Source organism: Trachypithecus francoisi, unplaced genomic scaffold, assembly GCF_009764315.1.
Source record: "Trachypithecus francoisi isolate TF-2019V2 unplaced genomic scaffold, Tfra_2.0 Lachesis_group21, whole genome shotgun sequence".
In the NCBI taxonomy this organism is placed as follows: Eukaryota; Metazoa; Chordata; class Mammalia; order Primates; family Cercopithecidae; genus Trachypithecus; species Trachypithecus francoisi.
This window is the reverse complement of record NW_022681467.1, coordinates 45,533,708-45,561,609: the sequence shown is the minus strand read 5'-3', so window position 1 is coordinate 45,561,609 and position 27,902 is coordinate 45,533,708. Positions and strand designations below refer to the sequence as shown.

The 27,902-nt window shown below is 48.7% G+C and overlaps 1 protein-coding gene and 1 long non-coding RNA gene across 6 annotated transcripts; one reads left to right on the top strand and one right to left on the bottom strand.

The window, feature by feature from the left end:
• Positions 1–43: 43 nt before the first annotated feature.
• LOC117068906 lies at positions 44–11,443 on the bottom strand. Its single transcript, XR_004431290.1, has 4 exons — positions 11,266–11,443; positions 5,983–6,228; positions 5,362–5,573; positions 44–138 (listed from the first exon to the last, which is right to left on the bottom strand). It is a non-coding gene; the product is annotated as an uncharacterized LOC117068906 (long non-coding RNA).
• Positions 11,444–11,546: 103 nt separating this feature from the next.
• Positions 11,547–23,730, top strand: SPATA2 (spermatogenesis associated 2). 5 transcript variants are annotated; one of them, XM_033186705.1, is made up of 4 exons: positions 11,547–11,779; positions 16,908–16,984; positions 18,603–19,040; positions 20,311–23,730. In XM_033186705.1, the coding sequence occupies exons 3-4, from the start codon at positions 18,705–18,707 to the stop codon at positions 21,535–21,537; spliced, it is 1,563 nt and encodes a 520-aa protein (XP_033042596.1). In that variant the 5' UTR covers positions 11,547–11,779; positions 16,908–16,984; positions 18,603–18,704; the 3' UTR covers positions 21,538–23,730. The 5 variants fall into 5 exon arrangements, with proteins under 5 accessions (XP_033042596.1, XP_033042595.1, XP_033042598.1 ...); XM_033186704.1 differs by lacking the exon at positions 16,908–16,984; XM_033186707.1 differs by lacking the exon at positions 16,908–16,984 and having other exon boundaries at positions 11,547–11,904.
• The last annotated feature ends 4,172 nt before the right edge of the window (positions 23,731–27,902 follow it).

Sequence of the window (27,902 nt, the reverse complement as noted above, 5' to 3'; positions counted from 1 at the left end):
AATTCCTACTGACACCACCAGGGGGCGTGTGAGCATCTCACAGACTCACCTGGCTCTGCAGAGAACACCGGCTCCTTTATTCTTTCCAGTTCTCTAAGTATTTCCTGCCTCTGCCCATCATGGCTTACTGTACATTGCCTGAAAACAAAAATTAAAAAAAAAAAGACAGAGTCTCGGCCTAAAAGGAGTCTTAACAGAGGAGACACTGGCAGGTATTCATTCAACCAATAACCCTGTGTGCTAAGTGTCCTGCTAAGTGTTGGAAATATAATAGTGAATGATTCCATCTTAAACAAGAAAGCCACGCAGGAATGATCACATAAAAATGCGGCCCCTGGCAGGGGGCGGAGGCTAACGCCTGTAATCCCAACACTTTGGGGGGCAGAGGCCGGCATATCACTTGAGGTCAGGAATTTGAGACCAGCCTGGACAATATGGTGAAACCCCCGTCTCTACCAAAAAATTGCAAAAATTAGCCGAGTGTGGTGGCACATGCCTGTAATCCCAGCTACTCGGGAGGCTAAGGAAGGAGAATCGCTTGAACCCAGGAGGCAGAGGTTGCAGTGAGCCAAGACCGCTCCACTGCACTCCAGCTTGGGCGACAGAATGACAGCCTGTCTCAAACAAAACAAAACAAAACAAACTGCCTCCAGAAAATTGCATTCATTCGTGATCCCACCAGCTCATAGCATTTTACAGTTTCTATTATATCAAGGGTCAGCCACGTAATGGTAAAAACATAACGATCTCATAATATCTGACAAGAACTGCAACCAAATAATGAATACTAACAAGAAGACATTGAAATGGGGGATTTGAATCCACCTTCATTTACAGTAAACTGCACCTCATGTGTACATTGTGACTTGAGACACTGGCTGAGGATAGAACAAAGTCATCACAATTAACAAGACATTTCAAAACTAAGTATTCACATAGAAGTAGAATTTCCAGGTCATTTGGTAAATGTGTGTTTAATTTTTGTTTTGTTTTTGAGATGGAGTCTTGCTCTGTTGCCCAGGCTGGAGTGCAATGGCATGATCTCGGCTCACTGCAACCTCTGCCTCCTGCGTTCAAGTGATTCTTCCGTGCCAGCCTCCTGAGTAGCTGGGATTACAAGCACCTGCCATCATGCCCGGCTAATGTTTGTATTTTTGTAGAGATGGGGTTTCACTATGTTGTCCAGGCTGGTCTTGAACTCCTGATCTCAGGTGATCTGCCCACCTCGGCCTTCCAAAGGGCTGGGATTACAGGCGTGAGCCACTGCGCCCGGTCAATGTGTGTTTAATTTTATTAGAAACTGCCAAACTGAGCCATTTTCCAACTATTTCCCATTACCACTAACAAGGTATGAGTTGCTTCACATTCTCACCAACATTTGGTTGTCAGACACTTTTATTTTAGCCATTCTAGTGAGTGTGTAGTGGTATCATGCAGTTTTAGATTTCATAATGATGAATGCCATTGAGTACCTTTTCATTTGCTTATTGACCATTTGTATGTTTTACCTCTGTGAAGCGTCTGTCCAGATCTTTTGTTATTTATTTATTTATTTATTTATTTATTTTTCGAGATGGAGTCTCGCTTTGTCACCCAGGCCGGAGTGCAGTGGTGCTGGGATTACAGGCATGAGCCACTGTGCCCGGCCACACCATTCTTTTTTTTTTTTTTTTTTTTTTTTTGAGACAGAGTCTTGCTCTGTTGCCCAGGCTGGAGTGCACGGAGTCCAGTGATGTGATCACGGCTCACTGCAACCTCCACCTCCTGGGTTCAAGCAATTCTCCTGCCTCAGCCTCCTGAGTAGCTGAGATTTCAGGTGTGTGCCATCAGATCCAGCTATTTTTTTTTTTTTTCGCATTTTTAGTAGAGACCCGGTTACACCATGTTGACCAGGCTGGTCTCGAACTCCTGACCTCAAGTGATCCACCCGCCTCAGCCTCCCAAAGTGCTGGGATTACAGGCGTGAGCCACTGGCCTGGTCCCCCCAAAAAGTTTTTAATTGTGATAACATACATAACATAAAAATTGCCATTGTAACCACAATAAAGCATGTACTTCAGTGGCATTAATTACATTCACAATGTTGTGCAAACATCACCTCTGCTTCCAAAATTTTTTCAGCAACCTAAACAGAAACTCCAAATATTAAGAAATAGCTCTCCATTCCTCCCTCTCCAGTCACTGGTGACATCTAATCCTTTTTCTGTCTCTATGAATTTGCCTATTACAGACATCTGATATAAATGGAATCACAACAATGTTTGTCCTTTTGTGACTGGCTTCTTTCACTTAACACAACATTTTTAAGGTTTATTTATGATGTAGCATTGGAATTTCCTCTTTTTTTTTTTTTTTTTTTTTTTTTCTGAGATGGAGTCTTGCTCTTTTGCCCAGGCTGGAGTGCAGTGGCTCTATCTCGGCTCATTGCAAGCTCCGCCTCCTGAGTTCATGCCATTCTCCTGCCTCAGCCTCCCGAGTAGCTGGCACTACAGGCGCCCACCACCATGCTTGGCTAATTTTTTGTATTTTTAGTAGAAACAGGGTTTCACCGTGTTAGCCAGGATGGTCTCCATCTCCTGACCTTGTGATCCACCCACCTCAGCCTCCCAAAGAATTTCCTCCCTTTTTAAGGCTGAATAATATTCCATTGTATGGATGCACCACATTTTGTTTATCCATTCATCTGTCACCAAACACTTGGGTCGTTTCTACCTTTTGGCTAATGTGAATAATACTGCAATGAACATTGATGTACAAGTGTCTGTTTTGAGTCCTTATTTTCAATTCTTTTGGGCATATGCCTAGGAGTAGAATTTCTGAGTCATATGGTCATTTAACTTTTTGAGGAATTGCCAGACTGTTCTTTACAGCGGCTGCACCATTTTACATTCCCATCAGCAAGTACCATTCTTTACATCATTGCCAGCATTTGTTATTTTTCTTTTCAAAACATTTTATTATAGCCACCTAGAGGGTTTGAAGTAGAATCTCACTGTGGTTTTGATTTACATTTCCCTAATGATTAGTGATGACACACATCTTTTCACATGCTTATTGGCCGTCTGTGTATCTTCTTTGGAGAAATGTCTATTCAAGTCCTTTGCCCATTTTTTATTTTATTTATTTATTTATTTTGAGACAGAATCTCACTCTTTTGCCCAGGCTGGAGTGCAGTGGTGAGATCTTGGCTCACTACAAACTCCACCTCCTAGGTTCAACTGATTCTCCCACCTCAGCCTCCCCAGTAGCTGGGATTACAGGGGCCTGCCACCACACCCAGCTAATTTTTGTATTTTAATTTTTTTAAATTTTATTTTATATATATATATTTATTTATTTTTTGAGATGGAGTCTTGATCTGTTGCCCAGGCTGGAGTGCTGTGGCGCAATCTTGGCTCACTGCAAGCTCTGGTTCCCAGGTTCACACCATTCTCCTGCCTCAGCCTCCCAAGAAGCTGGGACTACAGGCACTCACCACCACGCCAGGCTAAGTTTTTGTATTTTTTAGTAGAGATGGGGTTTCACCGTGTTAGCCAGGATGGTCTCGATCTCCTGACCTCGTGATCCACCCACCTTGGCCTCCCAAAGTGCTGGGATTACAGGCGTGAGCCACTGTGCCCGGCCTTATATATGTTTTTTTGAGACGGAGTTTCACTCTTGTCACGCAGGCTAGAGTGCAATGGCGTGATCTTGGCTCACTGCAACCTCCGCCTCCTGGGTTCAAGCGATTCTCCTGCCTCAGCTTCCTGAGTAGCTGGGATTACAGGTGCCTGCCACCATGCCTGGCTAATTTTTCTTTTCTTTTCTTTTCTTTTTTTTTTTTTTAAAAGACAGAGTCTCCCAGGCTGGAGTACGATGGTGCTATCTCGGCTCACTGCAACCTCCACCTCCTGGGTTCAAGCAATTCTGCCTCAGCCTCCTGAGTAGCTGGGATTACAGGGACATGCCACCATGCCCGGCTAATTTTAGTATTTTTACTAGAGATGGTGTTTCACTATATTGGCCAGGCTGATCTTGAACTCCTGACCTCAAGTGATCCGCCCACCTTGGCCTCCCAAAGTGCTGGGATTACACGAGTGAGCCACTGTGCCCGGCCCTGAAACCCAGTACTTTAAGAGACTGTTGTAGTACACACCCGGGGTTCGTAACCTCGGGGTTACTGTTTTCAGGTGCAATTAAGAATCATAAGGAAGAAATGCTGAGTTGCCCACATCCAATCCCATGAAGTGTGTCTCCCTGGAGCTGGGCCGGGCTGGGTGGATCCCACTAACAACAGCCCTCTGCCAGCTGCCTCACTTTTGGACTCATGGATTGCTTCTGCTGCAGACATGAAGACTTTAAAGCGATTGGCAGTTGGGTTTATATTTAGGGGAAAGGGGGAAGAAAGCCGTTCTTACTGATTGTGAAGAAGCTTGACAGTGCCAGCTTTCAGTTCAAGACGTGCCATCTTTAGAATTACAAACCTCCCCCAAACCCTGCCTCCACCCGTGGGAGGCCAGAATGAATTCTGAGCTTTGGGAGCCAGACAGAATCTGTAGCACCCAGCAAATTCATGTGGGACAACAAGAATCCTAATCATGGATAACATTTGATGCAGGATCACTCCCTTCCAGGCACTGGGGGAACTTCTTTGCACATGTTATCCCATTCAATATGCAAATAACCTTATGAAGAAGATAGTATGATCAGCTCCATTTTACAGGTGGGGAAACTGAGGCTTAGAAAGATGGTGAGGCTGGGCGCAGTGGCTTATGCCTGTAATCCCAGCACTTTGGGAAGCCAAGGCGGGTGGATTGCTTGAACTCAGGAGTTTGAGACCAGCCTGGGCAACATGACCAAAGCCTGTCTCTACAAAAAGTGCAAGGGCATGGTGGTGCACGCCTGTAGTCTCAGCTACTTGGGAGGCTGAGGTAGGAGGATCGCTTGAGCCTGGGAGGTGGAGGTTGCAGTGAGCCGAGATGGCACCACTGCACTCTAGCCTGGGCGACAGAGAGAGACCCTCTCTCAAAAAAATAAATAAATAAAGATGATGTCCCAGGCAGTATGACTCCATGTCATAACCCTGAAGATAAGCTGTCTGACAACACAATTAAATTATGCTCTTAGACTAGAGTGAGGATCCTGAAAAGAAAACAGTATGGGAAGTAAGAGCTAGTAGTTAGTAAAACTGTATCATTTCATTCAATCAACAGAAATGTAATAAATGTAATAAGCAGCCACTATGGATAAAGTGTTTCTCTAAGCTTTAAAACATATAAAAGGGTTGAGTCATGATAGCTAATGCTAATTGAATAATTAACATGTTATCATATCACAAGGACTATCTCATTTAACTTGTATTTTGGTAGGTACTATTGTTACCTGTAGCACCAACCAGCTCGACTGCCTGTCGTTCCTCACCCATCCTTAGTGCAGGGTGCAGACCTGGCACTCAGGGCCAAACACAGCCTCAGACACACTCCTGTGATAACCATGGTATTAGCTGGTCCAATGGCAGTGGTGCTTACAACTAATTCATCAAAACCAGTTATAGATTTGTTTCTTCTCCATTCCCATTGCTTCACTTGACTAGCCTAAAAAGAATAAATAAATAAAACATGGTTGTTGTTGTTGTTGTTGTTGTTTTGAGACAGAGTCTCGCTCTGTCACCCAGGCTGGAGTGCGGTGGTGTGATCTCAGCTCCCTGCAACCTCCACCTTCTGGGTTCAAGTAATTCTCCCTCTTCAGCCTCCAAAGTAGCTGGGATTACAGGCACCCGCCATCATTACCGGCTAATTTTGTTTTGTATTTTTGTAGAGATGGGGTTTCACCATGTTGGCCAGGCTCCTGACCTCAGGTAATCCACCTGTCTCGGCCTCCCAAAGTGCTGGGATTACTGGCTGAATCATGATATTTTATGTTTAGCATTAGTATGGGCTCCTAACTTCTCTCCCCACAATTAAGTTATTATAATCTGCTATTATTATTTATTTTGATACTCACATTGCCCCAGATCTGGCCAATAGGGACTCTCCATCCTAGCTTTTGTGTGCTTTTAACGCGTCCCGTCATTCTTTGGGCACATCCTACTTTCTGGCTGAATAATATGTTCCAACCTTATGTTGTAGTTTCCCTGACCCATCCCTGGGAATCAGCCATTTCTCCAGGAAGCCCTGGTTCCACGGACTAAGCTCTGGTTAGTCTTAGTCTAGGCGCTTGTTGCTACAGGGGTGCCATTTCTTCTAGGCCCTGTCAACAGATAGAAATAGGAGGTATACTTACAAATGGTGTTTACAATTAAGAAATTTTATTTAAAAATCTGGATTCCAGGTCGGGCGCAGTGGCTGGTGCCTGTAATCCCAGCACTTTGGTGGGCTGAAGTGGGAGGCTCACGTGAGGCTAGGAGTTTGAGACCACCCTGGGCAACATAGTGAGATCCCATGTCTTCACAAAATAATTAACTGGGCATGATGGCATGAGCCTGTAGTCCCAGCTATGTGGGAGGCTCGGGTGGGAGTATCCCTTGAGCCCAGGAGTTTGAGGTTGCAGTGAGCTATGATCATGCCACTGTACTCCAGTCTGGATGACAGATCAAGACCTTATCTCTAAATATGTAAGTAAATAAATAAATAAACAATCTGGATCTCTAACTTGTCTCCAAAAATCAGAGTATCTGGTCATGCCTGGTGAGCGAGAAGCTTGGCCACAAGTCAACTGAAGATGGAAGGGATTCAACAATATTTGTTTTCTCACAGAAGTACTTACTGGATGCCTGCTGTGAGCCAGGTACTATGTTAGATTACATTACTAATTTCCGGTCCTACACAGTGCGAGGCTATAGTACTCTAGTACCTCGTATTTGTCCACATTATGTGCTTGCAGGTAGCTGAATTTGTGTTTTCGTTTTTGTTTTTTTGAGACAGCGTCTCCCTCTGTGTCCCAGGCTACTGTATAGTAGTGTGATCTTGGCTCACTGCCACCTCCGCCTCCCCGATTCAAGCGATTCTCTAGCCTCAGCCTTCTGAGTAGCTGGGACCACAGGCACGTGCTACTACAGGCCGGCTCATTTTTGTGGTTTTAGTAGAGATGGGGTTTCACCATATTGGTCAGGCTGGTTTTGAACTCTGGACCTCGAGAGATCTGCCTGACTCAGCCTTCCAAAGTGCTGGGATTACAGGCGTGTGCCACTGAGCTCAGTCACAGGTAGCCGAGTTTTTGACCTCAGGTCCTTATCTTTGATTGCTTCCTTTACTCCAGCTGGAAGGAAAGCTGGACATCCTCTCATGTCCAAGTCACTCAAAGCCCAGCTCAAATTCTACCTCCTACTGGAGACTATCCTTAATTTACCCTTTCAGAGGTCACTTCTCCATGCTCTAAGCTCTATACCCCTCTCATATCATTCACCATCTTCTATCCTGAATTCTAGGGTTTTATTCATCCTACTCCTATGTTATGAATATTCTATTTCTGATAAGGAGACTGGATGCTCTGTGAGGGCAGGAACTGTGTCTGTCTCACTCACAGTTATGCCCTTTAAACCTAACATCAGGCCGAGTGTGGTGACTCACGCCTCTAATCCCAGCATCTTGGGAAGCCAAGGTGGGAGGATCACTTGAGCTCAGGAGTTCGAGTGCAGCCTTGGCAAAATTGCGAGACCCTTTCTCTACACAATAGTTAACAAAATTAGCCAGATGTGGTGGTGTGCAACTGTGGTCCGCACCACTCAGGAGGCTAAGGCAGGAGGATTGCTTGAGCCTAGAAGGTTGAGGCTGCAGTCAGCTATGATCATGCCACTACACTCCAGACAGGGTGACAGAGTGAGACCCTGTCTCAATTAAAAAAAAAAAAAATCTGACATCAAACCTGGCACATGGTAGGTATTCAGTGAAAATTCTGGTCGGAAACAAATTACGTTGAACACCCTATTGTGTGCTAGGTAGTGCATATATGCCAGGTAGTAGCGATATAATTATGAACAAAACAGACATAGTTTTGTCCTCGTGGAGTTCACTGACTTCTGGGGGAGAAAGATATTAATACAGATCACATAAATGTGTGTTTGTGGAATGAAAGACAGATATCTGTATCTGTGTTCCTGTCCCCAGTTGACTTTGTTTTGTTTTTTTGAGACGGAGTCTCACCCTGTAGCCCAGGCTGGGGTCAGTGGCGCCATCTCGGCTCACTGCAACCTCCATCTCTCAGGAAGCTGGGACTTCCTGGGACTGCAGGCGCCTGCCACCAGACCCAGCTAATTTTTTTTTTTTTTTTTTAGTAGAGACAGGATTTCATCATGTTGGCCAGACTGGTCTCGAACTCCTGACCTCAGGTGATTTGCCCGCCACAACCTTCCAAAGTGCTGGGATTACAGGTGTGAGTCATCGCCCTGGCCCCTAGTTGACTATATATATACCCTTAGAAAATATAAAGTATTGGCTGGGTGCGGTGGCTCACGCCTGTAATCCCAGCACTTTGGGAGGCCGAGGTGGGCGGTTCACAAGGTCAGGAGATCAAGGCCATCCTGGCTAACACAGTGAACCCCATCTCTACTAAAAATACAAAAAATTAGCTGGGCGTGGTGGCGGGTGCCTGTAGTCCCAGTTACTTGGGAGGCTGAGGCAGGAGAATGGCATGAACCTGGGAGGCGGAGCTTACAGTCAACAGAGATCGTGCTACTGCACTCCAGCCTGGGCGACAGAGCGAGACTCCGTCTCAAAAAAAAAAAAATATATATATATATATATATAAAGTATTGGGTGATGTTTTGTTTTCCATTTCACAGTATGTCTCTCTGTTTTTTGTTTTTTTTTTTTTCTTTTTTCTTTTTTTTTGGTTTCTTTCTGTCTCTCTGTTTTTATTCCACGGTGTGTCCTGCAGAGTTCTGTAGGTTTGCATCACCCTTTTTTTATTTTTTATTTTATTATTATTTTTTTTTGAGACGAAGTCTCACTCTGTCGCCCAGGCTGGAGTACAGTGGCACAATCTTGGCTCACTGCAAACTCCGCCTCCCGGGTTCATGTCATTCTCCTGCCTCAGCCTCCCAAGTAGCTGGGACTACAGGCGCCACAACACTCGGCTAATTTTTCGTGTTTTTAGTAGAGATGGGGGTTTCACCATGTTAGCCAGGATCGTCTCGATCTCCTGACCTCGTGATCTGCCCACCTCGGCCTCCCAGAGTGCTGGGATTACAGGCGTGAGCCACTGCCCAGCCGTGCATCACCCTTTTTAAGCGATCCACAGTATTTGTTAGTATGGATATACCATTACCTCAGTGATGGAGATTTAAATATTTCCCATTATTGCTTTTGCATTAGAAACAATGATGCAAAAGGTCTCTTTGTGCACATGTGTATGTTTCTCTAGTAGATTTTGAGAAATCCAATTGCTGGGTCATGGGGTAGCTTTTCTCTTTCGCTTTTTGTTCTATACTCCTCTGTATTGTTGGAATCATGTATTACTTTGGTGATGGGGAAAAAAAACTAAAAAATAGAAAGAGGTAGGTAGATTGTTCGTGTTGTTGGCTCTTCGGAAGCAGAAGTGCCTAATCACTGTCATGTGACCCTTATATAATCTGCTAATCATTATATAATAAAGTCGGGAAAGGATGCTCCTGTCATTTCTACATCACCAAGTAGAGAAGTCACAAGCCTTCAACTCTGTTTAAAAGATGAGAAACATGGCCGAGCACAGTGGCTCCCGCCTGTAATCCCAGCACTTTGGGAGTCCAAGGTGGGCGGATAACGAGGTCAAGAGATCGAGACCATCCTGGCCACCATGGTGAAACCCCGTCTCTACTGAAAATACAAAAAATAGCTGGGCGTGGTGGCGCTTGCCGGTAATCCCAGCTATTTGGGAGGCTGAGGGAGAAGAATCACTTGAACCCAGGGGGTAGAGGTTGCAGTGAGCCGAGATTGCACCACTGCACTCCAGCCTGGCTACAGAGCAAGACTCTGTCTCAAAAAAAAAAAAAAAAAAAAAAAAGGCTGGGCGCGGTGGCTCATGACTGTAATCCCAGCACTTTGGGAGGCCAAGGCAGGTGGATCACGAGTTCAGGAGATCCAGACAATCCTGGCTAACACAGTGAAACCCCGTCTCTACTGAAAATACAAAAAATCAGCCAGGCATTGTGGCGGGCCTCTGTAGTCCCAGCTACTCGGGAGGCTGAGGCAGGAGAATGGTGTGAACCCGAGAGGCGGAGCTTGGAGCTTGCAGTGAGCTGAGATCGTGCCATTGCACTCCAGCCTGGGTGACAGAACGAGACTCCGTCTTAAAAAAAAAAAAAAAAAAAAAAAAAAGATGAGAAATGTGACTTTCTTTGGAGACTTTGGGTCTTTTCTGATAGTAGATGTCACCAAGTTTCGATGACCAGGGTTTCCTACCAGTAAAGCCCTTCTTCAAAATCTTTGTTTCTCTTTTGGCTGTCACAGACCCACAGAGCTGGAGGGGACTTTTTTTTTTAGCAGTCCCACGTGAAAATGCAATATTGTAAGAGCTACCAAACCAGAGCGTTGAGTTGTTGTAAAGGCAGACTTAAGGTGGGACAGTTTGTCTCAGATGGAATTCCTGTGAACATCATCACGTTGCAGATAACGAAGAGAGGAGGTTAAACATGAGCTGATAAAGAACACAGGGACCTTGAACGGTGCTCAGACAATGACAGGTAAACACAGTAATGCTACTGTTTGGACAGCAGATTGCTGGTTCTCCAAACGTTTCCCAGTATTAAGTCACTGACTCATCACACAAGGCCCACCGGTTTTGGCTGGGGTCACCAATACACAGAGTGAGAATCCTACAATCAATGAACATCTATTGTGTGCCTCCTCATCAGACATGTGCAGAGCTTGGGGGGAAATAGGTGAATAAGCAGCTCAGGGTCTGGTGGGGATTTATCTGAAAGTGCTGGGATTACAGGCGTGAGCCGCCGTGCCCGGCTTTTTTTTTTTTTTTTTTAAGGGACGTGGCCTTGCTATGTTGCCCAGGTTGGTCTCGAACACCTTGGATCAAGCGATCCTCCCGCCTCAGCCTCACGAGTAGCTGGGACTACAGTCGCGTGTCACCACGCCTGGCTTTATTAATTTTACAGGTTATAAAGCTGAGACTCAGAGAGGTTAGGTAACTTGTCCAAGGTCACACAGCTAGTAAGTGGCAAAGCTAAAAATGGGACCCACGCTCTTAACCGTCGCCCACAGCCCGTAACACCAACAGCCTTAGCAAGGCTGGATTCCAATCACGCGTGATTTCAGCGTCTCATTGGCTCTCTTTGAGCCTCAGTATTTCTGTTCGTACAATGGTGGCGCGGGATCCGACCGTTAGCCCCTGCTTGCTTGTGTGGAATCATGAATGCAGCTCCCGGCTCCGGAGCGGTTTCCATGACAACCCGGCCAGCCACCATCCCTAAGCCGAGTGGCTTCCGTCACGTCCGGCCTGTTTACTTCCGGGTCCCAGCCCCAGACACGACGATGGCTCGTTAGACTCCAAATTGCCGTTCCTCCGCTTTCGTTCTCGTTTTTCGGCCTTCCGCTTTGTTTTCCGCCTCTGGCTTGTAGTCTCCGTCGGCCGAGGGCATCGACTGCTTCCCGGAGCCAGCGCGCAGCCGTGGTCCACCCTTTCTTCGGACCCGCCTCCTGGCGACTTCATTTCCGGGCCGAGTGTTTCCGGGTCGCTGCTGGCCCGCGGGTACTGGTCTCAGTACCCCTGCAGCCGGCCAGAGCGGCTAGAGCCCAGCGGGGCCCGGCTCCGGCGGCAGCCGCGCCTCCCGCTTGCTTCCCTCGGCCGGGCAGCCCTCGGCGGCAGTGTCAGGGTGAGTGACGGGCGGCCGCGAGCGGAAACTGTCTCCGGGGCTTCCCCAGGTGGAGGGGGCGCCAGACAGCGGCAGGGCTCGGCTGGCCCGTGAGCGGGGTCCCCTCACGGCAGGCAGGACTACAGGTGGGCCCGTTGTTTCGGCGCTCCCGGGACCCCCAGCCTATCCTCAGGATCCCCATTCTCCCGGGAGCTGCCTTGTAAGCTCCTGGAACCGGCCAAGGGTGGCTCAGGGCCGCTCAAGAGGAACACCCTCTCTTCGGCGACTGGCCAAACAGAAGGACACCCCGATTTCGCCACGAGGCAGTTACTGCGCAGGAGTTCCCAGTTCAGACTCTGGCGGCACACCTGGGTTTGTACTCACTGTGTGACCTTGGATAAGTCACTTCATCTTAAGAGCCTCAGTTGCCTGTTTAAGTGTGATTGAACCTGGTTGCTAGGGCTGGAGTAGAGATGGAATGAGATCATGCAGGGCCCCTGGCATACAGCAGGCGTCCAGTAAGTGATAGTTCCTGTTACTTCATTCAATTCACGAACCCGTGGGGAGGGCCAGAATTTGAGACTGGGCTGTTTTTCACAACTGACGTGGCCCCCCGAGGCCGTAGGAATGACCGAGCTGGGACTTAGCAGCCGCCAGCTTCTGTCCCCTGCAGGGAGGGAAACAGCTTCCTTCAGAGGCAGCTGCCACTAGGGAAGCTTCTTCCAGCACCGCTGAGGTTATTTTCAGAGGTTTGGAAGGACTGTGTGTGAATTTCTTTGGAATCTAGTAGGAGTGTGGGGACCTTCTGGTGTTTCTCAGCCCGTGGAAGGTGCCTTGGATGTGTCTCGGAGCCTCTCGCTTGGAACGAGTGCATTGGTGTGGGTGGGGAGGTGGTGGGGGTTGAACTGCCTTCCTCGTCTCCTGTTTGGAGGCTGATGGAGCTAGACCAGGGATGTGTAAACCTGTGGACAGGGGCAGTGCACAGACCAAAATAGCTCTGCCTGTGCAGAGAGGGGGCGCCTTCAAATACTGCTTGGGGAACATTTCTGCTTGAATGGGCCAGCTGAGGTAAAGCCAAGCGAATGCTTTGCTACTCGGAATCACTTCACTTCCATGCAGTGGGAGTCTAAACAGATACAGCGTTCCTCTTAGATGTTTAGAAAATAACTAAAGAAGCCACTGCCTCCCTGACTGCAGTATCTCTTTCCGTTGACTTGCTTTTCCAGAGGGTGCCTAGATTGTGGGTTCAGGAGGTGCTGACTGGAGCTGTTGACTCTGGGCACCTGCCTGCCTCTATGTTCGGGGTATTCACAGTGCTGTTTTTTTGTCTTTTGGGTTTTTTTTTATTTTTTTTTCTCCCACCAGACTGGCACGGCTTGGCGTTCCAATCCTTGGGTTGCTTGGAGAAATTAACAGCTTCTGTCGTTGGGCTGTCTCGGTCTCCTGTAACCACGATGTTTTTGCAGAGAGCGTATTTTGTTGTTCTTGCAGAGTGCTGGGAATGAATTGCTGGCTCTGTGCTCAGAAAAAACACCAGCTATGACCAGCTACAAGGCATCTTGTATTCTCAGAAAATGTTTTCAGCAGGGATGATGTCAGCTGCTTCATCACTGGCCGATGTCTCTGGCCAGCCTCTTTCCTCGGCCCTTGAGCTTACATCATATAGAGATTAGCTCTCCTAGCCCCATTCAGTGTGGGAAGATGGGAATTTTGCTACTACAGGAATTTTTGTAACTCAACTCTGCTCGCGCCGCCATAAGGCATTCTAACTTAGCCAAACACTTTCGAGTAGAGCTGTCCAGCAGATGCAGCAGGATGGCTTTGCAAGAGTCGGAGTTTTGGCGTTAGACCTAGGTTCAGAGCTCAGATCCACTTCTTCCTAGCCTTATGACTTAGGGTAAGTGAATTGGCCTCTCCGAGCCTCAGTTTCCTCTTTAACCTTGGATCTATCCTATGGATTTCATTGTTTTTCATAGAGCAGTTAGCAGAGAGCTGCCACAGAGTAATCCCTTGGTAAATGGTACTGATGTAACAATAAATGAGTGAGATAAATTGGAGAAAGCCCAGGCATCAGGGCCTGCCAACAAGAGTTCAGATTCCAGCTCTGATCCTTTCAAACTCTGTTGGACAGTTTGTTTTGATGGGAGAGCCTGTTTTCCTTATAGAGTTGTGAGGATTAAATGGGATGATGTAGGTAAAGTGGGAAGCCCAATGCTTAGCACATAGTAGGACCTCAGTAATTGTTAGTCTTTTTCTTTCCTTTCCTTACTGACTGATTGAGACAGAATCTTGCTCTGTCACCCAGGCTGGAGTGCAGTGGTGCCATCATAGCTCACTGCAGCCTCAAACTCCTGGGCTCAGTGGATCCCGCCACCTCAGACTCCCAAGTAGCTAAGACTACAGGTGCATGTCACCACACCCACCTAATTATTATTATTATTATTATTATTTTTGTAGAGATGGAGTCTAACTATGTTGTCCAGGCTTATCTTGCCCTTAATTATCTTTTAGCTTTTACTTTCTTCCGCCTTTTCCCTCACCTACCCAGGTTGTTTTGAGATTTGTTTTAGATATTTTGGACTTCCTGTCCTTGTTGTTCAGATTTTGAACATCAGCTGGGCTGTTTGGATCCCTTTCCTTTATTTATTGTTTTTCAGCAACAAACAAGGGTGTGGACTGTGGTGCGATTATAGAGCAGCATACGCTGAGCCGAGCTTGAGACTGGCTGACTTTGTAAAAAATCAGTCTCTTTGAGTTCAAGGCTGACTTCCTTGGAAAAAAATTACAGCAGTATTCGGAAACTTAATGTCTCTGTATTTGAATGGTTCTCAGACTACCAGAAAACAAACCCTGGGGCCAGAGGCGTGATTGCAGCTTCTCTGAGATAAGTCAAGAATGGTAAATGCATGTGTGACTATCCTCTCCAGTGTTGCAAAATACATTTATTTATGTAGAGATGGAGTTTTTGCTCTGTTGTCCAGGCTGGAGTGCAATGGCACGATCTCAGGTCACTGCAGCCTCTCCCCCCGGGTTCATGTCATTCTCCTGCCTCAGCTTCCCCAGTAGCTGGGATTACAGGCGTTCGCCACCACGCCCAGCTAATTTTTGTATTTTTAGTAGAGACGGGGTATTGCTATGTTGCCTAGGCTGGTGTCAAAATCCCGACTTCAGGCGATCCACCCATCTTGGCCTCCCAGAATGCTAGGCTTACAGGCATGAGCCACCGCACCTGGCCTACATTTTTATTTTTTAAGAGAATATACATTTTAAATTGTTTATTTTTTTATGGACAGAATAGTATGAACATAGAGCACATACATACTTTGATATGTGGTATGCTTTTCCAGCTAGATTTGCAGGCTGGATGTGTCTCCTTCATTGCTGTCCTCTACCTTCCCCACCCATCCCCATTCCCACACTGGGTCCAGCTCAGGCAGAAGGTGGGAGCTGCAGAAATGCTTGTTGGACATGGGAATCGTGAGGTGGTGAGAGGAATACAGGTTCCAAGTCAGAATGCCGGCTTGGATTATTGGGTCTATCTGCTGCTAACCTTGAGCTACTTGTTGTACCTCATGCCATCTTTCTGAGCCTGTTTCTTTGCTCTCCAGCTGATCTCCCAGGATTCTTGGGAGGTACCAATGAGAAACTAAAGTTGTGGCATCATGAATGCTGACATCCTTTACAGCATCCATGCATCTATTTCTCTTTTTTCCTTTCTCTCTCTTTCTCTTTTTTTTTTTTTTTAGAGATGGAGTCTTGCTCTGTTACCCAGGCTGGAGTGCAATGGGGCAATCTCGGCTCACTGCAACCTCTGCCTCCTGGGTTCTAGCAGTTCTCCTGCCTCAGCCTCCTGAGTAGCTGTGATTACAGGTGCATGCTGCCACGCCCGGCTAATTTTTAAAAAAAATTTTAGTAGAGACGGAGTTTCACCATGTTGCCCAGGCTGGTCTCGAACTCCTGAGCTCAGGCAATCCACCTGCCTCGGCCTCCCAAAGTGCTGAGATTACAGGCGTGAACCACCATGCCCGGCTGCAGCATCCATTTCACCTACTTTATCAAGCACAGGCAGGCTCTATGTTAGGCATCGTGGTGAACAACACAGACATGGTCCTTGCCTTTATGGAGCTTACCAGGAGCTTACCAGCTTGCCAGCTTACCAGGGAGGGTGGGGGGTGGACAAAGAGAGGAAGCTAGTAAATGAATAAAGTTGATAGTTTCAGATTGTGGTTATCGTAGGAGAATGTGACAATACTGAACTGGGAAGGTGAAATAGGGTGGTACCTCTAGGGGCTGATGTTTGAACTGAGGCCTGAATGATGAGAATCTTCATGAGGCAGAATTTTATCCTAAGTGCATTTTGTTTTCTTTTGTAAAGACAGGGTATTGCTGTGTTGCCCAGGCTGGTCTCGAACTCCTGGCCTCGAGCAATCCTCCTGCATTGGCCTTCCAAAGTTCAGGGATTACAGGCGTGAGCCCCTGCGCCTGGCCCCTAAGTGGATGTGTTTGCCTCCTGTGCTCCTCAGCCTTGTTTGTCGCTGTAGCACTGGGCTCCCTCAGCAGTGCAGTGTGTTGGAGATAGTGGCCTCTCTGTGTCCCCTGAGTTTTGCTACACATCTCACCTCTCACCCCACCATTAATACCCCCAGAAGTCTCCTCCTGGGTACAAAAACCATGGAGGAGCCAGACTAGTGGCTCATGGAGATGAGGATGATTTTGTCAACGTCATGATAGTTGCCAGGCTCGTAGGACCTTCCTGGCTGAACACAGGTCTGCTAAAGGAGCCCCCCCCACACCAGGCCCAGTACTGCTGCAACTTCTCTCAGTCCCTTGCCATCTCCCACACTCAGCAGACATTTATGAAGCACACAGCTGACCTTACTGAGCAAGATGGTCACAGTCCTGTACCCACGGAGCTTCTGGGCAGGAGCAGCAGGACCAGAGCATGTGAAAATGCACATCTACGGCCCAGTCAGTGGTATCTGCCCCACTCAGAGAAGGCCTGGCTGCTTAGGGCTACAGCACCTTCAGACAACAGCAGTGGCCATCGAGGACTTCCCGGAGCCGGCTCTCTGAGCAGCTTCGTATCCCATCATGCTTAATCCTCTTGCCATCTCTGGACAGAGGCGCTATTATTAACCCCTTGTTTCAGATGAGAAAACCGCCACCCAGGGAGGTGGAGCAATTTGCCCAAGTAACCTGGAGAAGCAGCCCTGGCCTCGCTTGCAGGTACCTGCCTTGGACCCCATGTCTGTGACCCTGCGCGTGTTGTCTCCTTGGCCCTGGCAGTGTCCCTCCATTAATCTGGATTTGCTCCCAGCATTGTGGTGACAAGAATATTGCTGGATCTGTGCCTGTTCTACTAACAAGTGGCTAAGCAGATGACAAGATTGTATAAAGCCTGTGTCCCAGCTCAGAACATTCTATCCTCTCCCAACAGGGGGCTGCAAAGCGCTCTTGTGATAAAGGGGATGCAGGCTGTCAAAGGCTGGTAACAGCACTCCAGGGGCTGGCAGCCACTGTGGCCTCTTTTGAAAATTGTAAAGAAGACCATATCCCTCTCCCCTTGCTGTACACTCTTCAGTGGCTTCACGTGGCTCTTTGTATAAAATATCGAATTCTGAATGTGCTCTTGCAGCCTTGGGGCTGAGGGTCCCGCTGATGCTGACAGCTGCCTCTCCTCACGCCCCTGCCCTCGTGGCCTCGGCCTCACTGGCTGCAGTTCCGTTCCTGTGCCAGGCTTCCTGCCTCAGGAAAGCAGGGTGTGGTGGGTAAAGGCATGGACTTTGGAGCCCGATTGGGTTCTGAGCTCAGCTCCTCTGCCTCTTAAGAGTTCTGTAACCTTGGGCAGTTTCTTTTTCTTAAACAATTTTTTGTATTTTTGTAGAGATGTGGTTTTACCATGTTTCCCAGGCTGGTCTCGAGCTCCTGGACTCAAGCCATCCTCCCTTCTCAGCCTCCCAAAGTTCAGGAATTACAGGTGTGAGCCACCGTGCCTGGCCTACCTTGAGCAGTTTCTAATGTCTGTGTCTCAGTTTGCACATGGGTCCACTGGGGCTAACTGTAGCGCCTCTCTCCTAGGATTGTTTAAGAAGAGAAAGTGAGGCTGGGTGTGGGGTCTCACGCCTGTAATCCTGGCACTTTGGGAGGCCGAGGCCAGTGGATCACTTGAGGTCAGGAGTTTGAGACCAGCCTGACCAACATGGTGAAACCCCATCTTGACTAAAAATACAAAACTTAGCCAGGTGTGGTGGCGGGTGCCTGTAATCCCAGCTACTTGTGGGGCTGAGGCAGCAGAATCGCTTGAACCCGGGAGGCGGAGGTTGCAGTGAGCCAAGATCACGCCACTGCACTCCAGCCTGGGCAACCGAGCAAGACTCCATCTCAAAAAAAAAAAAAAAAAAAAAAAAGGCGAGTTAGTGTGTGTGAAGCTCGTCACGTGTCTGGAGCCTCTGGTAGTGTTAGCTCAGGGCCTTCCTCTGCTGCAGTTCCTTCCCTGGCCTCTTGACCTGGCAAACTCCTCATCCTTCAGGTCTGTTGCTGTCTCAAGAGGACTTTCCTAAACTCCCCCTTCCCCAGTGAAACCAGGACAGGAGCTCCTTCTGTACTCACCCACACTTCTCTTTCAGGAATATTAATCGTATTTTTCATTTGCGAGCACAACAAAGTCAAGGTCCGTCTCTATCTGGCCTCTGTTGTAATCCTGCTTATAGTACCTGCTCTGTAACGTGCTGCTGGGGCCCGGTGTAGCCTAGGCCAGTTCTGCTGTTCATTTTGCCTCAGCGGCCTGAAGCCGAAGCGCGGACCGTTTCGAGGAATGACATGCTTCTTGTTCCCCTCCTTCCAGAGCACTCCGCTGGTCCAGGTGGCAACATGTCCATGCTTTTAGCGATGTCCCTGCCTCTAATCCAGAAGCCATGGAGGAGATAAGGTAGCCCCCCTCGATCGGATGGGGAAGCCCAGTTCAATGGATACAAAATTCAAGGATGACTTATTTCGGAAGTATGTGCAGTTCCATGAGGGCAAGGTGGATACCACCACCAGCAGGCAGCGGCCTGGCGGCGATGAGTGTCTGCGGGTGGCAGCATCGACCCTGCTCAGCCTGCACAAGGTGGATCCCTTTTATCGATTCCGGCTGATCCAGTTCTATGAGGTGGTGGAGAGCTCCCTGCGCTCGCTCAGCTCCTCCAGCCTGCGGGCTCTGCACGGTGCCTTCAGCATGCTGGAGACAGTGGGCATCAACCTCTTCCTCTACCCGTGGAAGAAGGAATTCAGGAGCATCAAGGTGAGGTCCTGGAGCAGCCTCCATACAGGCCCTCCTCCTCTCTTCCTGCCCCTGGCAGTCCCTCCTGAGAGGCTATGCCAGTCTGATTCCATCTGTCCTCTGCTCTCAGATCCTTCCAGGCTCCACACCTTCCCCGTCTCTCCAGCATCACCTCTGAACTGTTTCTGGCCTGGCTGCCACACCTTAAGCAGAGAGATTGGGAAGGCAGGGGCAGCCAGGTTATACAGGGTCTTGTAGCCCAGGGCAAGGCTTGGATTTGTTCCGAGTAGGCGGGGAAGGAGGCAGTGTGGGATCTGGCTTGCATCTGAAGAGGGTCATTCTGGCTGTGGTATGGGAAGTAGGCTGTAGAGGGGTTGGGAGAGCAGTTAGGAAGCTTCTCAGCGGTCCCAGCAAGCTGGGGGTGTTCTGGACTAAGTGGTAATAGTAGGGGAGGAGGGGGAATTGAGAGAGGGATCCTGAATCAGACCACGCACAGGAGAGCTGTCACCTAGCCAGGCTTCTTCATTCTGCCGTGGGAGGAGCGGTAATCGAGAGAGGGGATGGCACGGGAGAGCTGTCACCTAGCCAGCCCCTTCAGTCTGCCATGTTACTCAGCCCATCATGGGAATGCCAGAGAGGAATGTTCTGATTGTCACCACATTCTGCCTCTAACCCAGCCCCTTTATTCACCCAGGCTCCCTCTTCATATGGAGCCGAGTCTTTGCGCCCCACTAGGGAGCGAGAGGTTTTGCTCCCTGTGTTTAAGAAAGGAGCTGCTGCTGGTGGCTTACGCCTATAATCGCAGCACTTTGGGAGGCCAAGGTGGGTGAATCATGAGGTCAGGAGTTGGAGACCAGCGTGACCAGCACGGTGAAACCCCGTCTCTACTAAAAATACAAAAATTAGCTGGGTGTGGTGGCAGGTGCCTGTAATCCCAGCTACTCAGGAGGCTGAGGCAGGAGAATTGCTTGAAGTTGGGAGGCGGAGCTTGCAGTGAGCTGAGATCGAGCCACTGCACTCCCGCCTGGGCGACAGAGCGAGACTCCGTCTCAAAAAAAAGAAAAAAAAAAAAAATGGAGCTGCTGGGTCATTTCCTTGTACAACTCCTGAGTGCTTAGTAAGCCCCAGCCCTGCCTCCTCTGCCTCCCGCAGGGTAAGGCTGTCAGGATCCTTCCCTGCCCTGCCCTCCCCGCCGCCCCACTTCAGAGCTGGATATCCTTTGCTTTGACATAGTCTGTCTTGTGTCTCTGAGAGAAAACCCCACGTCTCTTTTCTACTCCCTTCCTTCTAGACCTACACGGGCCCTTTTGTTTATTATGTCAAGTCGACATTACTGGAAGAGGACATCCGAGCCATCCTGAGCTGCATGGGCTACGCACCTGAGCTGGACACTGCATACAAGCTCAGAGAGCTCGTGGAGACCCTCCAGGTGAAGATGGTCTCCTTCGAGCTCTTTCTGGCCAAAGTCGAGTGTGAGCAGATGCTGGAAATCCACTCAAAAGTGAAGGACAAGGGCTACTCTGAGCTGGACATCGTGAGCGAGCGCAAGAGCAGTGCGGAGGACGTACGCGGCTGCTCAGACGCCCTGCGGCGGCGGGCAGAGGGCCGGGAGCACCTGACGGCCTCCATGTCACGAGTGGCACTCCAGAAGTCAGCCAGCGAGCGGGCGGCCAAGGACTACTACAAGCCCCGCGTGACCAAGCCCTCGAGGTCGGTGGATGCCTATGACAGCTACTGGGAGAGCCGGAAGCCACCACTGAAGGCCTCATTGAGTCTTCGGAAGGAGCCTGTGGCAGCAGATGTGGGGGATGACCTCAAGGACGAGATCATCCGCCCGTCCCCTTCGCTGCTGACCATGGCCAGCTCTCCCCATGGCAGCCCGGATGCCCTTCCACCCGCCTCCCCCAGCAACGGCCCGGGCCTGCTGCGCGGTACCTACTTCTCCACTCAGGATGACGTGGATCTGTACACAGACTCCGAGCCCAGGGCCACCTACCGTCGGCAGGATGCTCTGCGGCCGGATGTGTGGCTGGTCAGAAACGACGCCCACCCCCTCTACCACAAGCGCTCGCCCCCTGCCAAAGAGTCCGCCCTCTCCAAGTGCCAAAGCTGTGGGCTGTCCTGCAGCTCCTCCCTCTGCCAGCGCTGTGACAGCCTGCTCACCTGTCCTCCAGCTTCCAAGCCCAGCGTCTTCCCCAGCAAGGCCTCCACTCATGACAGCCTGGCCCATGGGGCATCTCTGCGGGAGAAGTACCCAGGCCAGACTCAGGGCCTTGACCGCCTCCCGCACCTTCACTCCAAATCCAAGCCCTCCTCCACGCCCACTTCCCGCTGTGGCTTCTGCAACCGCCCAGGTGCCACCAACACCTGCACCCAGTGTTCAAAAGTCTCATGTGACGCCTGCCTCAGTGCTTACCATTATGACCCCTGCTACAAAAAGAGTGAGCTGCACAAGTTCATGCCCAACAACCAGCTGAACTACAAGTCCACCCAGCTCTCCCATCTCGTGTACAGATAGACCGGCCTCGCCCCTTCCAGCTCCAAGGGCTACATCACCAACCTTTCGGGTTTCACAGTGAAGAAGTACTAATGCATTGATCTCAGAGGCGGAGGCCTGCACTTGACCTTGTAGGTGGCAGAGATCGTGGGCTGACTGTGTCCACGTGGGAGTTCACTTAGCGACTCAGATGTTTCAACCAATGGCTGCTTTGTTGTCTGACAAGGGAGAAGGTGGCACTTCCGTTCAGATTCATTTTGCTAATCTCTCCACTCCCTGTTCAGTTGGTTCTTTTTTTTGGGTTTGGTTTGGTTTTGTTGTTTTGTTTTTCCTTTAAAGAGGATTTCTATCTCTGGGACCCTCACCGCACCTACCCCTCCCATTACAAAGCCGACTTGGACTGGGAAGGGCCCTTCAGGCCACCAGACATCCATCTTTAGCGGCGAGCTAGAGGCCTGTTGGCTTGTGAAATGAGCCCTCCTGCCACACGGGGCCTCTCCCAAAGGCTCATCCCTTGGCCGCCCCCTTCCCAAACGCAAGGATCCCCAGCTGGACTTCCCACCCCCTGGCTTTCCCACCTCTCCAGGTGTCAAAGGTGAACCAAGTCCAGTATTAGCTGAATGTCATTTTGTACACCACAGCTCAGTCAGCCCATGGCCTTCGTGAACTTTGCTCCAACACATTGATGTGGGGGCTTCCCACAGCAGGACTGACTTTCCCCCTTTCTGTTGTTTGCACATGCTTCTCTTACTGTACTATCAATAGATATTTTTGAGATTTATTTTTAAATAAATATTCAACTTGCTGTGTGTTTCAACGTGGTTAAAAAAATGAATTATGTAGCTATTTATTAAATGCCCTGGGTTCTTTAGTCTTCCAAGTGAGGGCCTCGCGCCCATTCATATTGTATCTTCTACTCACTACGGCCCAAGGGGAGAGGAGAGTTTGGGGCAGGGAGGAACAGACACGAAGCCTCCTTTTCTTGAGCTGGTGGAGAGTCACTGTCTTCCCTGCAGTAACTAGCTATACACCTACCTCCAGTGTGCACTTAGCGGGTGAGTGCGGGTGTTGAGGTCTGTGTGTCCGCAGACTGCTAACCTAGGGACAATTCAGGGACCTCACCTGTCGGACCTATAGCTTGCTGAGCAGGAACCTCGCACTTCACACTTCTTGAGTCTCGTTTCAGAAGGAAAATCATTTGGGATTCCTACTGCCCCTCCATCTCAGTCCTCTTCTCTTCACCAGTTTCCAGGACTCATCTGCAACATTTGCGATCTTTTTGCACTAAAAAGTGGGCAGGAGTCGGCATGTGCCCATCAGACAGACGGCTCCTCAGATGCTCAGCTAAGCCTAAGCGCTTCCAAGCCTGAAGGCCCCTTCAGCTCCTCATGCGAATTACCAGCCCCCGGATTTTCCTTGTGGGGGTACAACAGCAGGAGTGGGGCAAGAGATTGAAAATAAAGCCGCTTCCTTGTGAACTAACATATTTTAGCCATAATTGTTTGTGATGTACACAATGTTAAGGGATTTATATGCAGTGGGTTTTTCTGGGAGAAAGTTATTCAGCTCTTGAGCAAGTTTAAGTCTGGCTGAATCCTGAGGCCACTGTGAATTTGCTGATGTTCTTCCAACTCAGTTGAGTGATTTTAAGGTTTTCCAAATCTTCTATGGCTCTTTTTTTAATATATACATATATATATATATATCTGGTAGATCACATGTAGATGTACAGTGTGTATATTAAGCTGAATTTCAACCAACTTTATTACTAAGACCAGCCTAGCGGGGTATTCATCTTTGACGTTCTTCCTTTTCACCTTTCAGAATCGGCACTGGCTGGCCCGCTCCTGAGAGCCCTAGTTTTCTAGTTTTCCATTTCCAGATTGCGTCAGCATTACAGTAACTAACTCTTTTTAACCAACCGTGATGCCACGTAACTTACCCAGTGGACAAAAGCAGGAGTGACTAACACATCATAGGAGGGAAAGTCCAGTGTACCTGTCATCACGGATGCACTGTGGTCACAGACTGGAATAGGAAATACTACAGCCCTGCTCCCTGGTGTGCATCTTACTGGATGAGGTTGCCGTGATTGAGGTAGTTAAATACATGCTAATTTAAAAATGCAGATGTTTTGCATTTGATTTCTACCAAGAGTTGAAATGTTGAGGGATGATTAAAAATAATAATAATAAAGTGTCTTCCATTGTTAAATGAAGTGTTTGGGGTTTTATGTCCTCTGTCCCCGCTTCTTTGAAGTTTGGTTACTTGGGAGTTTATTTTTCCTCAAGTGGTATTTAGTTTTTTAATGACAAGACTTAAATTTTTTCTTCCATGAAACTGACAAATAGCATTTGCGTGCTATACTGTGAGCCTGGCACTTTTTATTTTTTTAATTTTTTGTAAAAAATGTTTTGATTTTTTTTTTTCTTTTTTTTTTTGAGACGGAGTCTCACTCTGTCACCCAGGCTGGAGCACAGTGGTGCGATGTCAGCTCACTGCAAGCTCTGCCTCTCGGGTTCACGCCATTCTCCCGCCTCAGCCTCCCGAGTAGCTGGGACTACAGGCGCCTGCAACCACACCCGGCTGTTTTGTTATTTTTAGTAGAGACGGGGTTTCACCATGTTAGCCAGGATAGTCTCCATCTCCTGACCTCGTGATTTGCCCGCCTCTGCCTCCTAAAGTGCTGGGATTACAGGTGTGATCCACTGTGCCTGGCCTTGTTTTTTTTTTTTTTTTTAATTTAAGACAGGGTCTTGCTCTGTTACTTCCCAGTGTGGAGTACAGTTGTGTGATCATGGCTAGCTGTAGCCTGGACCTCTTGGACTTGAGTGATCCTCCCACCTCAGCCTCCCAAATAGCTACAGGTGCGCACCACTACGTCTGGCTAATTTTAATTTTTTGTAGAGGTGGGGTCTCACTATATTGCCCAGGCTGGTCTCAATCTCCTAGGCTCAAGTGATCCTTCTCCCAGGCATTTGTATCCTGAGACTATGTGCATGATCTTGTTTACTAGCTTCAGTCATCCTATTAAATAGGCACTGTTACGATCTCCATCTTACGAATGAGGAAATGGCGGTACAGAGTTCAGATGTTTTCCAAGGAGGGGACTGCATCATCCAGGAGAAATGCTTGTTAGTAGAGACAAAGAAGCATTAATAACATTGGAAGATTATTTATTTATTTATTTATTTTGAGACAGAGTTTCGCTCTGTTGCCCAGGCTGGAGTGCTGTGGCGCAGTCTCGGCTCGCTGCAATCTCTGCCTCCCGGGTTCAAGCAATTCTCCTGCCTCAGCCTCCTAAGTAGCTGGGATTACAGGCATGTGCCACCATGCCCAGCTAATTTTTGTATTTTTAGTAGACGGGGTTTCACCATGTTGATCAGGCTGGTCTCAAACTCCTGACCTCGTGATCCACCCGCCTCGGCCTCTCAGAGTGCTGGGATTACAGGCGTGAGCCACCACGCCCGGCCTGGAAAATGTTTTTTAAAAGTTAATTCCATTTAAATTTTTTTCCATCCCTTTAACTATCTCAAGGAGGGAGTCAGTTTGATGCTACCTTGTCTTGAACAGAGAAACCTGGCGTCAGACACAGCCTGTGGCAGGCTCTTAGCCAGGTTTTGTTACCTTCTGTCTAGGGCAGGCCATACTACTTTTCCATTATAACAGTGATAGGTTTGCTTTAAAAATAAATTTAAGGGCTGGGTGCAGTGGCTCACGCCTGTAATCCCAGCACTTTGGGAGGCCGAGGTGGGAGGATCACCTGAGGTCAGGAGGTTGACCTGCCTGGCCAACATGGTGAAACCCTGTCTCTACTAAAAATACAAAAATTAGCTGGGCGTGGTGGCGGGTGCCTGTAATCCCAGCTACTCAGGAGGCTGAGGCAGGAGAATCGCCTGAACCCGAGAGACGGAGGTTACAACGAGCCAAGATGGTGCCATTGCACTCCGGCCTCGGTGACAAGAGTGAAACTCCATCTCGGAAAAAAAAAATCAAGGTGTTTTTTTCTTAAGTGAGGATTGACTTAAAACCAAATACATGGCAGAAATGTTAAGGCAGCAGCAGCAGGCCTGTGCCCACCCACTGACCATGCTGCTGTGTGGGCTCCCACCAGGCAGCTCAGCTGTCAGGGCAGACACTGAACAGGTTTCTCCATTTCATTCGCTGGCTGAACAAATACCCAGCCAGGCCTTGGGCCAAAACCAGGCTCAGGTGCTGGATTGCTTTGAGCTATAGCATAGGAAACGGCATTGCCACCCTGGCTGTTGGGGTTAGCAGTTTCCTGGAGATGCACACCTACCCTGGGAGAGCTAAGGAAGCCAGGCGCTCGCTCCGCATCCAAAGGGGAGCAGTGACTTCAGAGCAGATTGCTTCATTTGCACATGTAAATGACAAGCATATTTAAACCTCATTGGGCCCACCAGCTGGACAGCATTAGCTCTGCTGACCAATCTGTGGTACCTGGGATGCCAGATTACCAGTCTCAGGGATGAGAGCTGTGGCAGACACCAAATTGTACCCCAGTCTCCATCCCTTCCCCCTTGGTAGTAGAAGCCCTGGTTTTCAAATCTGTGGCTACCTATAATAAAGCCTTCCTGCAGCCACATGTGGCCGGATGACTGGTCCCTGGATGGAGAGGTGCTTTGTGTGGTGTCTGGGCATGGCCTTCAAGGAAGGGAGCTTGCCCTTCCCACCCCACCCCTCTTCCTGGCTGGAATGGCTGTGATGGCTGGAGATGGAGCTGCTCTGTGAAGCTGAGGGGGCCAATTGAGGAAAGGGTGGGCAGCAGGTACAGCATCTGGCCCTGATGCTCTGGAGGCTGCCCCCAGGGCCTGCCCGTGCTGCCTGCCTCTAGTTCTGTTATATGAAAAATAAACCGTTATGTCACTTAAGTCACTTTCCCCCCAGTTTGTCTATTTTTAAAACCTTTTTGTTTACAAAAGACGTGAAGCTAATCTGGGCAACATAGTGAGACCCCATTAAAAAAAATTAGATGGGCATGGTGGCACATGCCTTTGGTCCCCAGCTACTTGGGAGGCTGAGGTGGGAGGATCACTTGAGTCCAGAAGTTCCAGGCTTCACTGAGCTGTGATGGTGCCACTGCATTCCAGCCTGGGCAGCAGAGCGAGACCCTGTCTCAAACAACAACAACAACAACGAGAAAAACAAAAACAAGCAAAAAAGTGAAACTAGTATAATGAATCCCAGCTTCAGCAATCGAACAGTTAGTTACCAACTTGAGGCCAATCTGGTTTTGTCTCTACCCTGGCCATCCACTTCCCTGCTCCTGAACTCCTCTGAAGCAAATTTGACATGTATCTCATTTGTGAATTTTTCAGTGTTTACCTAAAAGACAAGGGTTTTTAAAACATGATACCTGCTACGGACTGCCTATGTCCCCTCTCCCCCCCGCCAAAAACAATGTTGAAACCTAATCCCCCTAGTGTGCTGGTATTAGGAGGGCACTTTGGGAGGTGATGAGGTCATGTGGATGGGGCTTTCATGAATGGTGTGGGTGCCCTTACAAGGGCTGAAGAGAATGGAGTTCTCCCAGCACAAAAAGACCCGGCAAGATGACCCTCTGTGAACCAGGAATTGGGCCCTTGCCAGACACTGAATCTGCCAGTGCCTTCATCTCGGACTTCTCAGCCTCCAGAACTAAGAGAAATACATTTTTGTTGTATCAAAGCTACCCAGTCGATGGTATTTTGAAGCCTGAACAGGCTGAGACAGTATTACCATCACATCTAACTTTCTTCTTGTGACGTGTTTGTTGAGGAAACTGGATTGTTTGTCCTTTGGAGTTTGCCAGAGCCTAAATGTTGATTTCAGCCTGCTTGCTGTTTTAGCACTGGGGGTACTTCTTCTCTCTGTTCACCCCCAATTTCCTACTGTTGATTTGCACATACTGTGCAAAAGTAGAAAAATAAACACTTCTTATGGGTATGATCCCAGGCTGCAGCTTCATAAATGAGGGATAAGAGGAAATCACTGAACTAAGGCAGCGGTGAGCTTAAGGGAGGCGAGTAGGTCCAGGTTTTCAGACATGCGAATCTCCGCTGGCAACACATTTCAGGTCCTGTGTGAGGAGGAGGAGGCGGTTCAAGTGGAACTGCAGGACTATACGGCATTCTATTTTTAATGTTTTGAGGAGTCTCCATACTGTTTCCATAGCAGCTGTACCCATTTTATCATTTTTATTTTTATTTTTATTAATTTTCTTATTGTACCCCTGAACTTACATTTTTTTATTTTTTTGAGAGAGAGTCTGACTCCAATTACCCAGGCTAAAATACAGTTGGCATGATCTTGGCTCACTGCAGCCTCGACTTCCCAGGCTCAGTTGATCCTCCCACCTCAGTCTCCCCAGTAGCTGGGACGACAGA